At 40.0% G+C, this 17,974-nt stretch overlaps 2 protein-coding genes across 2 annotated transcripts; both read left to right on the plus strand.

Moving 5' to 3' along the window:
• The first annotated feature begins 2,019 nt into the window (after window positions 1-2,019).
• Window positions 2,020-3,282, plus strand: LOC133744456 (uncharacterized mitochondrial protein AtMg00810-like). Its single transcript, XM_062172560.1, has 2 exons — window positions 2,020-2,126; window positions 2,208-3,282. Exons 1-2 carry the CDS (start codon window positions 2,020-2,022, stop codon window positions 3,280-3,282), a joined length of 1,182 nt encoding a protein of 393 aa, XP_062028544.1.
• Window positions 3,283-13,089: 9,807 nt separating this feature from the next.
• Window positions 13,090-14,765, plus strand: LOC133706676 (SKP1-like protein 1B). Its single transcript, XM_062132221.1, has 2 exons — window positions 13,090-13,484; window positions 14,387-14,765. The coding sequence occupies exons 1-2, from the start codon at window positions 13,179-13,181 to the stop codon at window positions 14,558-14,560; spliced, it is 480 nt and encodes a 159-aa protein (XP_061988205.1). The 5' UTR covers window positions 13,090-13,178; the 3' UTR covers window positions 14,561-14,765.
• The last annotated feature ends 3,209 nt before the right edge of the window (window positions 14,766-17,974 follow it).

Below are 17,974 nucleotides of genomic sequence, written 5' to 3' on the forward strand. Positions count from 1 at the left end.
GCTTGTGCTTCTAAGTTTGCTTTGTCACCAGTTGCCCCTAATAAGTGGATTATCGATAGTGGAGCGACCAATCATATTATTAACTCACCAAAGTTGTTCGCAAGTTGTCAGAAGAATACTTCACTACCACCAGTTTCTTTGCCTAGTGGTGCCAAGGCTCATATTTCCATGAAGGGGTCAATTAAAATCAATGATGCCTTTTTTCGAGATGTTCTGTGTGTGCCTTCATTTGATGTCAATCTTTTATCTGTTGGAAGAACTATAGATGACTTACATTGCTCGGTAACTTTTTTTCCATCTTGGTGTATTTTGCAGGACTTGGCTTCGAGGACGATAATTGGTGTGGGTAAGCGACGAGGAGACCTTTATTATCTTGTGGCTCTAGCTTCCATCTCCTCATCCAAACACCCTTTTGCTTCTCACCTTACCATCTCTTCCGACCTTTGGCATCGCCGTTTGGGGCATCCTTCTCCTGCCCGTTTACAATATATAGCCAATGAGTCGCTTCATTTTCATTTCGATTCCAACAGTAAGTGTGAAATTTGTCCTTTAGCTAAACAAACTCGCCAACCTTTTCCTTCTAGTTCAATATCAACTTCTCGATGCTTTTCTCTTATACATTGTGATATTTGGGGACGACATACAACTCCTTCACTCAATGGCACTCATTATTTTTTAACTATTGTGGATGATTTTTCTCATTTTACATGGGTTTTCTTAATGCGCCATAAGAGTGAAACACAACCTTTGCTTCGAAAATTTTTTGCTTATGTCAAAACTCAATTTCAGACTCATGTTCAACAACTACGTACTTATAACGGGGCAGAATTTCTTTCTTTACAGGATTTTTTTCTTGAACAAGGGGTTATTTTTCAACATTCTTGCGTTTACACACCCCAACAAAATGGTGTTGTTGAACGCAAACATAGACATCTTCTAGAAACTGCTAGGGCCCTCCGCTTCCAATCTCACTTGCCAATTGATTTTTGGGGGGAATGTGTTCTTACCGCTGCCTACACAATTAATCGACTTCCTACACTTTTATTGAATAAGAAAACCCCATTAATTTGAAGTTCTTTATCATAAGCCTCCTGACTATTCTCGAATGCGTGTTTTTGGATGTGTTGCTTTTGCTACTTCTGTTCACCCAGCTTCAAAATTTGCTCCACGAGCTCAAAAATGCATTTTTCTTGGGTATCCAATGGGCCAAAAAGCTTATAAGCTCTACAATCTAGAAACAAAGAAAATTTTTACCAATAGGGATGTTCTTTTCCTTGAAGATACCTTTCATTTTCCTCCCCAAACTCATTCTCCTTTTTCTCCTTCTGATCCCGTGTTACCTAATCCAGTCCCAGATTTACAGCCATCATCTTCCTCTAATGTACCTGTGTCTCACTCTCCACCATTTTCTGTCGCACACGAGCCCGATTCAATGACTGAACCGGCCCCTGAAGCGCCTATGCCTACCCCTAACCCGGTGCTTGACCCCACTCTTGAACCCGCACCTGAACCCGTGCTTAACCCTGTGCTAGCACAAGCGCCTGAACCCGCGCTCCGCCGGTCCCAACGTTCCCATGCTCCTAATACTCGTCTCCGTGATTATGTCTGCTCGCAGGTGATTCTGCCACCACACCATTTATCATCTCCTCCACCAAGTCCTCCACCAGGTACGCGTTACCCGCTTTGTAATTTCATCTCTTATCAACGGTACTCATCGTCCCATCTTTCTTATGTTGCTTCCATCAGCAGGGCTGAGGAGCCCTCTTCTTATGCAGATGCAGCCTCTGATCGTAAATGGCAGCAAGCAATGGACGATGAACTTGCCGCTCTCAATGCCAATAATACTTGGACACTTATCCCACTTCCTCCTGGAAAACGTCTTATTGCTTGCAGATGGGTTTATCGAATTAAATATAATGCTGATGGTTCTATTGAGAGGTATAAAGCTCGCCTTGTTGCCAAGGGCTTCACTCAAGCTGCTGGGATTGATTATCATGATACTTTTCACCCACAGCAAAGATGATTATTGTCCGCTGCCTCCTTGCCATTGCTGCTTGTCAAGGTTGGTCTCTTCACCAGCTTGAAGTTAATAATGCTTTTCTTAATGGTGATTTGCAAGAAGAGTTGTACATGTCTCCTCCTCCAAGCCTTCGGCGACAGGGCAGAATTATGTGTGTCGCCTTAACAAGTCCTTATATGGTTTGAAGCAAGCCTCTCGTCAATGGTTTGCCAAGTTTACAGAAGCAATTCTTGCTGCCGGATTCACTCAATCAAAAGCTTACTATTCTCTTTGTTCAAAAGGTTGGTAATTCCCTCACAGTATTATTAATTTATGTTGATGACACCCTCATTACTGGGAACAACCTTGACTCCATTAAAGCTCTCAAACAATTTCTTCACACCCACTTTCGCATCAAAGATTTGGGTGAACTTAAATACTTCCTTGGACTTGTGATTGCTCGTTCAAAAAAGGGCATTTATATATCTCAACGCAAGTATGCTTTAGAAATTATCAAGGACACTGGATTTTTGGGTGTAAAGCCAATTGATTTTCCCATGGAAGAAGCCAAATTATCAAATAGAGGTGAGCTACTTAAGGATCCGGCTGCATATAGACGTTTGGTTGGACGGCTTATATATCTTACAATCACAAGACCAGACATTACCTATTATGTTCATGTTCTTAGTAGATTCATGCATGAGCCGCGTCAACCTCATATGGCTGCTGCACTTCGAGTTGTCAGATATTTAAAATCCTCTCCTGGCCAAGGTTTGCTTTTAAGTTCCAATAGCAATTTGAATTTGAGAGCTTTTTGTGATTCAGATTGGGCGGGTTGTCCTGTTACTCGTCGGTCTACTACTGGATATTGTGTTTTCTTAGGAGATTCTTTGATCTCATGGCGTACCAAAAGACAAAAGATGGTCTCATTTTCTAGTGCCGAGGCCGAGTATAGAGCAATGGCTGGTACATGTTGTGAACTCACTTGGCTACAATATTTGTTTGCTGATTTACATATGCCTATTTCTAGACCTGCTATTTTGCATTGTGATAATCAAGAAGCTCTACACATAGCCGCAAACCCAGTTTTTCATGAGAGAACACGTCATATTGAAATGGATTGTCATTTTATTCGAGACAAGATATTGAACGGTTCAGTCAGCACCAGATACGTTGGTTCTTTACAACAGTTAGCAGATATATTCACAAAGGCATTGGGCAAAGACAAGTTCAAAGCATTGTTATGCAAGTTGGGAGTGCTTGATATTCACTCTCCAACTTGAGGGGGAGTGTTAAGAATATTCTGTAATTACTATTGTAATTATGTGTATCTTTAGGAAATCATTGTAATAATATTCCTTGTATCCCTAACTTGTAGGGATTTACTTGTTGTACAAGAACCTAGTCTGTATATAATCTTCTAGTATCAATGAGAATATTATTCCACCTCAAATATTTTTCTTACACAATAAGAGATAGATGATCTTATACCTCCAAACATGATCACCAGAATCCAATTAGCAAACAAGGATTGCAGTCATAGCTTATTGTCAGCAGAAAATGGTGTGCTCCAGTTTTCCTTTGCAACTTTGTACTCCTGAGAACTGAAACCTGAAAGGTGGAATAGTTTTACACTGTGATCTCACAAAGGATTCAACATTCCTGTGAATTCAGCAAATCTTGACAACTGGATAATGATAGGCCAATGATTAAGCATAGTTGCCATTACAGTTGAACCTTTTCACTGACTGTCATTAGTTTATAACCACACACATTGATTCATCTGAACAAACAACACTATAATACCAATGCTTAAGAATAAGAATTGAAAAGTAACACCAATGCTTAAGAAAACAAATTTGATCTTTATTGATTTATGATTGCAAGTTTGCAACTGAAGATGTTACATTTGTCTCATTTTGGCTAAAGAAAGAAATGCCATGAAAAGTATCTACAACAAACTATAATCTACAGCCAGTCAATTGGCATCTACAGTATTGGCAGGGCACAGAACTAGTCAATGGTCACTTGCTGATCATCATTGATAACACGAGAATGGAGTAGGTAATGATCGTACACATCGTCAAAAGAAAACTCCAACTCTCCAATGTAATCTAAATATGATTCTTCAAACTGGTTGCTCCAATCCTGACCATCAATGATGTAGGACGAGATTTTAACCAATTTCAACCAAAAATTTAGAAAAGAAAGAAGCGTTTTCACATTAAGAAGAATAATTTGAATATTGGAAATTGGTATTCAAATAGGCTTCTTAATGATGAAATTTATCATAAATTACTCTTTTGGATATATCGGGATTCTCGAACAAAATCTTGACTGAGATTCCAAACGTAATATTCTTTAGTATCTAGGATTTTATTTCCGATTTTTATTTAATCAGGTTTAATTAGGTTTCCTAGTTTTAGTCTACAATAAATTTTTCTTTATATTTTCTAGTTGTATTAGGTTTATGCTATGTGCCCTATATAAGGCACCTCTTAGATTGTAATTTTCATTCAAATTATCAATAAAAAACCAAATATTAGAGAAGTTTCTCTATTTTTCTTACGGTTGTGCCCGTAATTGCTAGTAGATTCTAGCTCATCTCATATGGCTTTCGACGCTTGACGGAGCCTCTTACTATCGTGTTCACGCTTCCCGCATCAATCCTGACCATCAATAGCTGCAATGCTTTGTGCATGTGAAGAACCTGCATTATCGTTATGAGTAGCATCACATAAAAATATTATCATCAGATACAAATGAGCTCATGCTTTGCATCTGTGAAGAGCCTGCATCATTATTTTGATTAGCATCACATAATATATAGATCATCGAAATTAACAGGGGATGCCAATAAATAGAAGCCAATGCCTGACAATCAACATCAATGCTAGAGTTGTGGCTTTGCGTGGGTGAGAAGGAATTTGCATTTGCATCGTCAGTAAAATCAAATATAGTACGTAGAATCAATAATACAAGGTAAAGCAGAATAGATATCCTATTGATCCACACAGGAAAATCCCAAACCAGATGCAGTAGTCAAATATTGAGTTGGAGAAGAGAAATATTTGTGAGAAAAATTTATGAGATGTTATTCACAATCGTGTTAGGGGATTATACAACCCTAAATGAGTACTACGCAATTGTACTACAAGTTAGTACAACTTAATATAGGAGATCTATTTCTATAAGGTAACTACTAAATACATATATTCTCCTAATAACTCTAATAATGACTCATAAGTCAACACTCCCTCTCAAGTTGGGGCATAAACATCTTGAAGACCCAACTTGCCCCGTGAGTCATAGAACAACTTGCTACATACTGCTTTGGTAAATATATCTATTAATTGTTCTGCAGTTGGAACAAAAGGAAAGTTTCCTTTTATCAACGATAACTTCTCCTTAATGAAATATCGATCAACTTCCACATGCTTTGTTCAATCATGTTGCGAGATTTCAATCACAGATTGATAGTCACAAAACAACTACATAGGAAAAAATTGGTGGAAATAATCCTTCTAACACTTATATGCATAACTTTGATATTAATGTGACCACTTTACCTGCTGAGGGGCTACCCTTTACCTGGAGTAATAAACACATAGTTCATACTTTTATTTTTGAAAAATTAGATAGAGCTTTAGCTAACCCTAGCTGGTTATAACTCTTTCCTCTTCTCTTGAAAATCTTCCTATGATAGGCTCTGATCGCAGCCCTATTGTTTTGACCACTCTCCCTCTGAAAAAGATTCATGCAAATTGTTTCAAATTTGAAGCAAGTTAGCTGTCTCACCCAGACTTCTCAAAAATTGTTAAATTCTTTTGGGACCAAACCCTAGATTCTAAACCCCTTAAGAATTTTTTAGCTATCTCTAGATCTTTCACTTACCATATTTCTCATTGGAGCAGAAGTGTGTTTGGAAATTTTCTAAATAAATGTAAGGATTAAATTCAGTTTAGTCCCTCGAACTTTAGGGCTAAAATCAGTTTGGTCCCTGACTTTTTTTTTTAATCAAGATCGTCCCTGCACTTCTAATTTCCACCACCCGAGTCCAAATTTCAAAATTGGCTCGAAAGATGACGTCATGTGCTGAGTTGGAGCCGACACAGGGGCCCACTTTTCAGATTTTAGATGGGCAAAGCTGATTATATGCAGAGTTTGATGTAGGACTGTGACTGCCAAGATGTTTTTTGAGTAAGGCTAGCTAGTTTTGGCTTTGAAGCAAATCTTGGTGTGGAACTTTTGTACATTGTTGCTCATATGTTTCCAAGCTAGCTTTTGTAAGTTTAGGGGTTTATTTTCTGAATTATGTTGAATCATGAATTTGGAAAGAAAATTAATGGAAAGCCCCTAATTTTGGATGATGAGAAATGCAATTTTTTTCCCAGCAATAGCTAAATGCAAACTTTTCACATCATGCTTGTCAAAATGAAGTGAAGTATATTAAAGCATAATAAAACAGTAATGCCAAGGAAAACGAAGTCAGTTGAGAGATTAGAAATCAGTATCAAAAATGAAATCGATGTCCTATGATTATCAATATATCGAATTGTAACTCAAAACCGATGTAATCAAAACTACTGCACATCGATTTCTAATCACCAAACCGTAATCTATTATGAACATACAAATCACCTACCATGGAGCAAACCGATGTGTGGTCAAAAGGTGAACATCGGTTTTACGAACAAACAATACTCATGGGAACTGATGTCTACAAGTGTACCGGACATCGCTTCTGGAATAGAAATCGATGCAAATGTTCAAGTAGGTATTGTTCGACATATACTTTTTTAAGCATAAAATGTGAAAATATGAAGAATTAGACATACCTAACATACAAAAATATGATGATTATAACGATTATACATCGATTTGTTTTTTAGAATCGATGTTGGTTGTTGTCTGGGACATCGGTTGAAAATGCGCTTATACTGATGTCTATACTTTTCTCTACACCCACTAAGACATCGGTCGAAAATTAGTTTAACATCGGTCCAGAACCGATGTCTATGAACAAAATTCTAGTAGTGTCCCAATAGTTCAGGTGGGTCCAGCGGTACCTGCATCTGTATAGTTGGTCCTGGTACCAACGTACCAGTGTTGGGCCGGCTACGTCTGGTGCTTTGTGATTGCTCGCTTTGCGCTGGGTTGGCGTTTGCATCCAGTGTCCTCTTTAGTTCATCAAAATGTGACATCAGCGTAGCCACTTGTTTTTGGGCCTCGGCCTTCTCTCTGCTTTCCTCTTCACGCTCTCTGTTTGCCTTGTGAAGATCCGCCAGTGCCAGCTCGTACAGAGCGGCGAGATCTTGGCCTGGTGGGCGGCTGCTACTTGGATTTACCTCACCGCCAGGGTTGGCCGGGGTGCTGACTAGTGCGCGGTTAATGCCTACCGCTGGGTTGGTGGGTTGGGGAGTGGCGGACTGGTCCGCCTGCTCTTCAGCGTTTCCATTTCTAAATTAATCTAATTTCTAATTTTTTTTCTCTAATTTTCTCTATTTTCTGCTCTCTCTCTCTCTCTCTCCCTCTCTCAGGTTCACACCTCACACGCTCCCACTATCCACTGAAATTCTCCACCAAACTCCGGTCGACGGCGGCGCTTGCAGATGTTTCACCAAAGCTGGAACCGCACCGCCTGCAACGATGACGTTCACTACGTCCTCAGCCGCCAAATGTCTTGACTGGAGCTTCACCAGCAGCACTCCCAAACTGAAATGGCCGGCCCCTAAATCTTCTCTCTACACCCAAAACCTCTTCTTTCTGGGGACATCCAAATCACAGGCCTCCCAAAAGAACATTCTTCCCAACAAATAACGAAACCAACAGAGCACGTCTTTGTGATTGTTTACCTGAGGATGAATCAGAGATCTGCACCGGCGATCGGAGGTCAGGAGTGCCCCACCTGCAGGCATAACCGATGCTGCTAGGGCTCTCTGGCCCGTCGGCCTCCAGCTCCGATTTGGTCCTCGCCCACAGAATACCACCACCTCCATCACACCCCAAACCCTCGCTCGATTCCTTCACTTTGCAATCTGGTTGGGCTTCGGGTCGAAGTTTTCATCGCCGGAGCTCGACTCGGAGGTCATGGAGAAACTAATCGGGGGTGACATTTGATGGAATTGAGTGAATGTGAGAAATTAGGGCTTTAATCGGGTTTGGGGAGATAGAGAGAAGGTTGTGTCTACGCCACCGATTCTGATCGAGAAGGACGAGGAGGAGGAGCAAGACGGCGTGGTGTGGAGCTTCAGATCGAAGGGAGGTGGAGGTGGAATTGGTAGAAGGGTTTTCGTGGTCGTCGATCTAGAGAGGAAGAAGAAAGAGAGAGAGAGAGAGAAGAAGAAGAAGAAAATTGAGAAAATTAGAGAAAAAAAATAGAAATTAGATTAATTTAGAAGTGTCCATTTTGCCCTTCTAAAATATGAAAAGTGGGCCCCTGTGTCGGCTCCAACTCAGCACATGATATCATCTTTCGAGCCAATTTTGAAATTTGGACTCGGGTGATGGAAATTAGAAGTGCAAGGACCATCTTGATTAAAAAAAAAAGTCAGGGACCAAACTGATTTTAGCCCTAAAGTTCGAGGGACTAAACTGAATTTAATCCTAAGTGTAATGTGTTACATAAGGATCTTTCTTTTGACCAATCACAGCTTTTGCTTTTCCCCTCCTCTAAAATAAGTTTGGGATGTCTCTAGAGAGCTTCTGAATTTTCATAAAAATGAAGTGGTCTATTAGGCTCAAAGGGCTTGCCTTGGGGGACAAGAACACAAAATTGTTTCACACTCAGGCTACTATTAGAACAAAATTCATAGAATAGTTAAAATTAAAAATGATTTGAACCTTTGGGCCTTTGATCAAGCTGAAATTGGACATGTTTTTGTGTAGGAGTTTCAAAAGAGATTCAAGCATAATTAATGAGAGGTTTATTTCCCAAAGGAAGATGGAATTTATTAATATCATTGAACCAGTCATCTCTAAGGCTGACAATCTCAGCCTTGTGAATCCAATCTCTCTTGAGGAAGTTGAAAATGCCGTCAATTTGATTGGTAGCCTTGAAGCACCTGGATCGAATGGTCTGAATTGCCTCTTTTACCAGAATACGTAAAGGGAAGTAATTCATTAAATTTTTTACTCATGGCTCTTTTCTGAACATAATAAATCATACCAACAGTCTTGATTCCAAAAATTGATAATCTTGAGCAGGTTAATCACTTTAGACCTGTAAGTCTTCATAATGTGATTTATAAGATTATTTCAAAAGTGTGATTTGTAAGATTATTTCAAAAGTGCTTATTTTTAGACTAAAACCTCTGCTAGATAAATGTATCTCTAAAAACCAGGGTGCTTTTGCCCCTGGAAGATCTATTTTGGACAACATTCTTATAGCTGATCATGAGTTGTTTACCAACTTCAATAAATTGAACGCTAACTCTGGAGCTATGGCTATTAGCTTGACTTGGAAAAGAGTAATGTTAGGTGAACCACCTTTTGGGAAACCACCTAGAGCCCACCTTAGGTGACAGCTTACGTGGCATAACCACGTCATCGAAGCATAATTTTTTTTGGGGGGTGAAATTTGCACACCCCTAATTGCAAATGGCACACCCTTTCATTTGTTTTTAATATTATTTCATCTCACAACTTTTTACACTTCCTAAAATACCCTAAAATCATATTTTTTTTCTTCTTCCCTTTTTGGGTCCTCTCTCTCTCTCTCTCTCACACAACAATCTGGGCATCTCTTTTCACTATGCAATGATCGATTGTTCTTATTTAATTTGTTTCGGTTGATCATCGTTTTACTTTCTTCAAAGACTATTGAACATAATTTAAGAATACATTCTTCTATCCAGTTTGCTTTGTCATTATTTATAAATTGTAAAGTAATGAAACATGCAACAAAAATGTCCAACAAGAATCCAAATCCATGCTCAAAATAATGCTATCTCAGAGCTCTGAACAAGGTTGAAGTAGAAACCAAAACCCAGAAAGTAGATCCAATTTCAATCCTTCGACAAAAAAAAAAAAAAAAAATCTGAATCCAGTATTAGTGTTCATCATCCATCACGAAATCCATTTGGCCATATCCATTTCATGCTCCTAACACTTTGCTCATCCATTTGATTCTCCAAAATTCCAAAATAATGATTGGATGGAGAAGCTCATTCTGCACATCAATTTCAAAGGACATAGAGACCAAGGTCCAATTAGCAGAGAAGCAACAACAATGTCAGTAATGTATAATTACAAAAGACCATCAATTAACACATGTTTCTTCTCCTCCTCAACGTCAACGATTCACCTTCAATCTTAGCCAATCTCAAGCTCATTCCTCCGGTTAAGAACCATCAGCACAACAGAGAGAGATATGTAGGTGATGAGTAACAGAGAGATGAAGATGATGGTGGGTTTGTGAGAAGGGGTTGAAGTTGAAGAGGTCGAGTCCATGTTGAAAGAGAGCAGAGCCGCAGATGGGTTCGGCGGGCCATCGTCTTGGGTCGGAATCGGGGAGGGTTTCATGGGTAATGTATCGGAACCCATTTGGAAAAACAGTGATTGTTGAGATGGGTTCGGAGAATTGAGGAATCTGGGAGGTGGGTTGGTCTCAGATTGAGAAAGAGAAAAGGGAAGGTGCAGTTTTGAGTGAGATTCAAGAGTGAAAGGTTGGGTCTTGGTGGAACAGTCTGGTTTTGGGGAGGGAGAGAGAGAGAGAGAGAGAGAGAGAGAGAGAGAGGACCCAAAAAGGGAAGAAAAAAAAAAATCTGATTTTAGGGTATTTTAGGAAGTGTAAAAAATTGTGGGATGAAATAGTATTAAAAAAATGAAAGGGTGTGTCATTTGCAATTAGGGGGATTAAAGAGAATCCTGTGGAGACCTAGGTTTTTTTCCAGTTTTCCATCTCTGCGTCTCGTCCGGCGGCTCCCGTCCGAGGCAAGCCTCTGGCCTTGTCGAGGTATGGTGAGTGCAGCCGGACGGGGCTTCTCTTGAGGCTATGGCTCGGCAGGTTTTCGTGGGAAGGTTGTTGCTCTATCTCTCGGCATGGTGGTTGGGGCGGAGTTCTTGACACCTAATCTCTGATGCGCGGGGCTGTGGTGTACGGTGGTGGAACTTCGGCGCTAGTATCCAAGACTCGTTGGCGATGAGATTTGGATCTGGCAGGTCGTGAAGACGATGAGCATGAAGGTGCAAATTGCGGCGCAGGAGTGGCGGCGCGGTCGTGCCGGCATGGTCGTGGGGCCTTGATCGATCGAAAGTGATGAGGCAGCTGTGCGTACAATCGTCGTGCAGAGGAGCTTGGTTTCTGGGCTTGGGTCAGACCATGCTTATTGGGCTGGGATGGTGACTTTCCTGGGGTCTGTTTTGTTGGGCTTTTCTAATAGTTAGTTTTTACTTTCTAATAATTTCCTTTCGTTTTAGGAAGCTATGCTTCTAGGTTTTTAGTAGCGTCATCGAGTCTCGTTTACTCTGCCTATTTACTATGTAGTAGTCAATAGTCTATAGGCTCCCTTTCTGAGCATGGAACCGTCAAATGATTGGACCTAATCTATGTATCACTGTGCTACTACCACAAACTCTTTATCTACCCCATGTTGGTAGAGGGAGGATATGTAATGGCCCTTTCTGGCTTTCGATGAATGACAATCACCCCATTTGGGTTTATTCAAAAAAAAAATAATAATAAATAAATAAATTTGCAATTAGGGGTGTGCAAATTTCACCCCCCCCCCCTTTTTTTGTCTTTCTCAATTACCAAAATTCCTTTTTCTTTTTTCACTTTCTTAAATTTATCTTTTAAACCTTTTTTTTTTTTTTTGTTCTTTCTGATCTAATTATTTGTGACAAATTCATCAGACGTTGTTCTCTTCCTTCCTCCTCTCACCTCCTCTTCAATTGATCAGTGCCTTCTCAATCCAATTTCGATTTCCTCGCAACCAAATGTTCCATGTCCAAGGCTTCAAGAAAGCCCATGTATTTCTGCCCCTGGTGTCTTGATGAACAGGCATAACCATTGCTACAAGATCGAATCGTCACCCAATTTCTTAGTAACTTTGGGCGGAGGAAGCAACCAGTCCTTGTCGTCTTCCTCAATAACTGTAACCTTGACACTTTCATCAACCTTTTCAACCTAATCCCCAATTCATCCAAAAATATCAACAAATTGAAAATCATATGTAATAAAAACTCTAATAACTGATAGTGGATAATAGTTGCTTACTACTTAATTCGAAGCCTTCTTCCTCTTGCCCGAGCACAAAGAAACTCATTTTAATTTTTTTTATTTGTTCCAACTATGTTCTTAATTGGGTGTAGTTAGCAGAATATATTGCAATGCATTTTAAGCTTTTTTGAAGCCCGTCCAAGACACCAGGGGCAAAAATACATGGGTTTTCTTAAAGCCTTGGAAATGGAACATTTGGTTGTGAGAAAATCGAATGGGCTCTAGGTGGTTTCCCAAAAGGTGGTTCACCTAGCAAGGAGTGGAAAAAGTCTATGACTACTTGGATTGGAACTATATCAAACTTACCTAATTATCTAGATTTGGTTTTCACTCTAATCGGCTTGCTTTGATTATGGAATGCATTAATTCTGTTTCATTTTAAAAATAAAAATAATAAAAAAATAAAAAAGGGGATCTCGTCCCGTCCTGTCTCGTTATTAGAATCGGAGTTGGATTTGGGATCATGGTCATCCTGGCCCATCTCGACTCGTGCCTCCCTTTAAGCCCAAACAAACAACACATAAACAAACATAATGGGCCCAAATTCAAGCCGACCCAAACACAAGGGTAACCACACCACAACCAGCAACCATCGACGGAAAGAACAAAGTCACCGTACCGCCGCAAAGCAACCAGCAACAAACGCCGTCCATATCAAATGTTCGAGGAAGAGACCAAAAAGAGTAAAAAAATTTTTTTTTTTTTTTTTATCAGAAAAAAGAGTAAAACTTGAAATGGTGTGTAATTGAAGAAAACAAATTCTGGAATCTATGGAAAAGCTTAATTTACCGTGACCGTCCAAAATACTGACTTCCCTTTCTTTTTACTCCGAAGCCTCGGTCACTATAAATAAAGCGACTTTAGGGTTGAGAGCAACAGTAACATCAAATCTCCCCGAGTGCGGCAAAACTCCAAATCTCTGTCTATCTCAAACCCTAACCCCAGAAACCCAAAACGATGTCGTCCGAGAAGAAGATCATAACCCTAAAGAGCTCCGACAACGAGACATTCGAGGTCGACGAGGCGGTGGCCCTGGAATCGCAGACCATCAAGCACATGGTGGAGGACGGCTGCGCCGACAATGCGATCCCCTTGCCCAACGTCACCGGTGCCATCCTAGCCAAGGTGATCGAGTACTGCAAGAAGCACGTTGAGGAGGGCGGCAAAGATGCCGAGAAGGACAAGGCCGGCGACTCGCCGTTGAAGGAGTTTGACTCCGATTTCATCAAGGTCGACCAGAACGTCCTGTTCGACCTCATCTTGGTTGGTTCCGAAAACCCCATTCTTTAATTTTGCTATTGTGTGAAAGATTGAATCTTTTTCTAGGGAAATTTGGGTTTAGGGTTTGTTGTGTGGGCAAAAAGGGGTTTTTATCAATCCACTCTTGAATTTTAGTTTTTGATGAAATTTTAGGTTTACTTGAGTGGCATATGATTAAAGGTTCACTCAAAATTGTTGGTAACCATTGATTATTAAGGAAGCAGAGTAAAAGGAATTTTCTTAATTGTTTACATGGCATTGAGAACATTGGTATTGTGATCACGTCTATGTTTTAGTATGTGCTACATCGTTTTCTAGTCTTGAACAATGGCTTATGTGAATCTAAAAAGAGGGGTTTTTCTTTTTTTTGTTTTGTCCAGGTTTGTTTTCTAATAACATCTAGGACTTTGAGTAATGTAAGATTGATGGTGTGATTACAGTCTGTTGAATTTGTAGGTTTACTGATTTGTTAAATGTGAGCTTAATGAGTTATATATGAAGGCCTATTCCTTTATGGTTAAAAATTGATTCTTCTTGATGCTGCTACACCTTTATGGTTATTTCAATCAAGCAAAACTTATATTTTGATCCATGTGGGGATAGCATACTTTTCCTGCTTATCTTTGGTATCTGTATATGAAGGCCTATTCCTTGATGGTTAAAAATTGATTCTTCTTGATGCTGCTACACCTTTATGGTTATTTCAATCAAGCAAAACTTATATTTTGATCCATGTGGGGATAGCATACTTTTCCTGCTTATCTTTGGTATCTGCTTATTAGCATGAAACTACTGTTTCTTGGCTCTTGTGTGTGTGTATTTGTATCATTATCTTTCTGGGCCCGAATTTAAAATTGGCTTCTTGGTGCATTGTATTGACTTGTTGGTTGAATTGTGTTTTTCAGGCTGCCAACTATCTGAACATCAAGGGCCTTCTGGATCTGACTTGCCAGACTGTGGCAGATATGATTAAGGGGAAGACTCCTGAAGAGATCCGCAAGACTTTCAACATTAAGAATGACTTCACTCCGGAAGAAGAGGAGGAGGTTCGGAGGGAGAACCAGTGGGCATTTGAGTGAAGCCAAGGGCTTTCATCTCAATGTTGATATTATGAATGAGATGGTGATAGGAATGTTGATATAGCTATTGGCCGTTCATTGTTCCCCTCTAGGGGTTAGAGGTTGCTTTTGTCTTAAATGGAATGGCATTTTCTTTTTTTAGGTTGCTTAGACTCTAAGATGTGCAAACCTCTTATTATCTTAATATGATGCGGATTTTATCTTATTTGTCTTGTCTTCTGCTATTAATATTGTTGCTCTCTTTTAAAGTGGCTTGAATGCTTTAAAATTTGGTGCCAAATTACTACTCTAGAGGCTTGTTGCTGCAAGCTTTTGCCTCTTGCTTCCACTTTTTAATATTTGTTGTAGGCTCTGGATTGCAGTTTTCTCATCTTCTGCATTTCGTAACATGCTTTTCAGAAGCTGCATATACTTTTGTTCTTTTCTTGGTCATAACATGTTTTGCATCTTTTTTTAATATATCATTTACCAGAAGTGTCTTTTCATTTGGTGCGTCTCTATTCTATTCAAGGAGTTGTGCATCTCATGTCGTATTTATCGTTCAACTCAGCATAATGACACTGACATGCATAACATATAATTAATGATGCGAGTCCGCCACTATGCACCACTTTTTACAATCTTTGAAACCAAAATCTTAAGTTTTCTTTCCGAGCGACCACAAACTCTGTAAAGCAATGTATAAATCAGCTCACTTGGTAAGGTGCTGCACTTGATAAGTTCATTTCTCACTGAAAAAACACTAGGTAAGAGAAACCCTCTTGATCTTACTCAGTAGCTAGCTAGCTGCAAGGCATCCTTGGTTTTCAGGTTTTATATTTGTCTGGTCTTCTGCTATTAATATTGTTGCTCTCTTTTAAAGTGGCTTGAATGCTTTAACATTTGGTGCCAAATTACTACTCTAGAGGCTTGTTGCAGCAAGCCTTTGCCTCTTGCTTCCACTTCTTAATATTTGTCGTAGGCTCTGGATTGCAGTTTTCTCATCTTCTCCATTTCGTAACATCCTTTTCAGAAGCTGCTTGTACTTTTGTTCTTTTCTTGGTCATAACATGTTTTGCATCTTTTTTCAATATATCATTTACCAGAAGTTCAGTATTTTCATTTGGGTCGGCGGATGGTGTGGGTGGAAAAAGGCTGTCGATAGCAAGGGAAAGAGTTTCTTCTTGCATGATAAGTCCCACGATTTTCCGCTCCCAGAGGCCTAACATGGTTTGAACTGCAAAATATCTTCAAAATCACACACGGTTGTACCATGTAGGAATGACTTCCAAATTTGAAGGCAGTTTATAGCTACTTACAAACATTAGGTAAAGTGAATGTTATCAGTGTCAGTAATTGAAATTCATTCTGTAATTTCGGCTGTGATTACAGCTGGGTACTTGTTCATCACCATAGTTTTACTGATGCTATTTGGGTCCAAATAAATGAGTCTTTGAGCTACCCCACAGGTTTACCCGTGCGCCCTAGGATTTGGTTTTTGGTTACCTAAAATGGCTTTAAAGGATGGAGAAGATAGGTTGTAGCTGAACGGCAAAGGGCCTAACTGTGAGTCTGTGAGATGTAGATGGACAATTGATCATCGATGGACATTTTCATCTAAAAATCAAAGCTTTAATAATGCCAGTAATACCAGAAAAATAATAAGGCAACTAACACTGTTCATTGTTAATGAAATTCCAGACCTGTCAAGAGTGATTTTAACTAGAAGACAACACTATGATCAAGGCTACAGAGATGCTCTAATGTCATTTGAAAATAGAACTGATATCAGTATTGAACTCACTACAAATTTTGAACAAAACTGAAAACTCATGAAGCACCAAGTATCAATGGCTTGGGATTCACAGCAGGGGCGGCAGCCTCAGGCGCCTGTTGTGCAACTTCATCATATGCCCTAGTCTCCTCATTGCGGAGCTGAGCAATACAGCCCTGTAGCTGGATCATAATAGTACCCCAAGCTGTGGCTATAATATTACCCAGAAGCATTATCAAACACATATATCATTCTCCACCCCTCCACCATTATTCTCCAAACCCGGGGCAGCAGCATTCGCCACAACTGCAGGCTCATCATCGTCCCTAAACATATCAAAAGCATCATCATTAGCCACACAATGGACGCAATCGAATTCGACGTCCTAGCATTAGTTTCGAGCTCCTCCAGTACCGACTTCCCTCCCCCCATTCTCGCCTTAGCCAAACTCTCATACCCCTGTGCCTCCCATTCGAAAACCTCCTTCTCCTCATCATACACATTATTCTCCCTGTTCTTCATCATCAACGCCATAGCATCCTCAGTCAACTGATCAAACACCGCCTTCGTCTCCGCCGATATCTTCTCCTTCTTGTTTCGCTTCAGCCTCGTCAGGGCCTGCAACACAGTAATCTTCCCAATCTCATCGGAACTCGAATCCTGACCAATTTCATCATCACCTTCACCACCACCACCGTTGTTCCCAGTTCTGGATCAACAGGTTTGGTGATGCTATCAAGCCAAGCGTCTTTAACTTGATTCTTCTCCACGTACTCCACAAAATTCCCATCCGCATCGAAATAGTCTTCTTCTCTTTACTTCTCCACGTACTCCACAAAATTATCCATGCATATTCAGTCAGTGGCTGGCATGAGAAAGCTTACATCGCATTTGAGAACATGCAAAGGGATGGATTAAAACCCTCCAGAGAAACATATACTGCTTTACTGGATGCATTTAGGTGTGCTGGCGACACTAAGATGTTGATGAGAATTTGGAAATTGATGATCAAAGAGAAGGTTCAAGGGACTAAGGTGACATTCAACACTCTTCTTGATGGATTTGCTAAGCAAGGTCACTATCTTGAAGCAAGAGATGTGGTTTCTGAATTTGGCAATATTGGTTTGCAGCCAACAGTGATGACATATAATATGCTGATGAATGCATATGCACGTTGAGGGCAACACTTAAAGTTGCCACAGCTGTTGAAAGAGATGGAAGTTCTCAATTTAAAACCTAACTCTGTAACTTACTCAACCATGATCTATGCCTACATCCGCGTTCGTGATTTTCAAGAGCATTTTTCTATCACAAGAAGATAGTAAAAATTGGTCAAGCGCTAGATGCCAGGTCTTATGAGAAGCTTAGGGCAATTTTCGATGTAAAACTTGCAAGAAAGAACAAGAAGGACAAGAGTGCTATACTGGGTATAATTAATAGCAAGATGGGGATGTTGAAAATTAAGAAGAAGGGAAAGAAAGATGAGTTCTGGAAGAACAGGAAGACGCGTTATGTGAGAGCTGATAATGCAGTTAACAATACTAACAACTAAATTTTGGCTTGAGACCTATCTCTGGCGCGTCAGTCTCTGGCCCTTCCAACTTTCAGAATGTTTATGGGACAGTTGTTGCATTGCAGGACAGTCTTAGCAGTACCTTGGA

The sequence above is a fragment of the Rosa rugosa genome, chromosome 4 (genome assembly GCF_958449725.1).
Source record: "Rosa rugosa chromosome 4, drRosRugo1.1, whole genome shotgun sequence".
Classification (NCBI taxonomy): Eukaryota; Viridiplantae; Streptophyta; class Magnoliopsida; order Rosales; family Rosaceae; genus Rosa; species Rosa rugosa.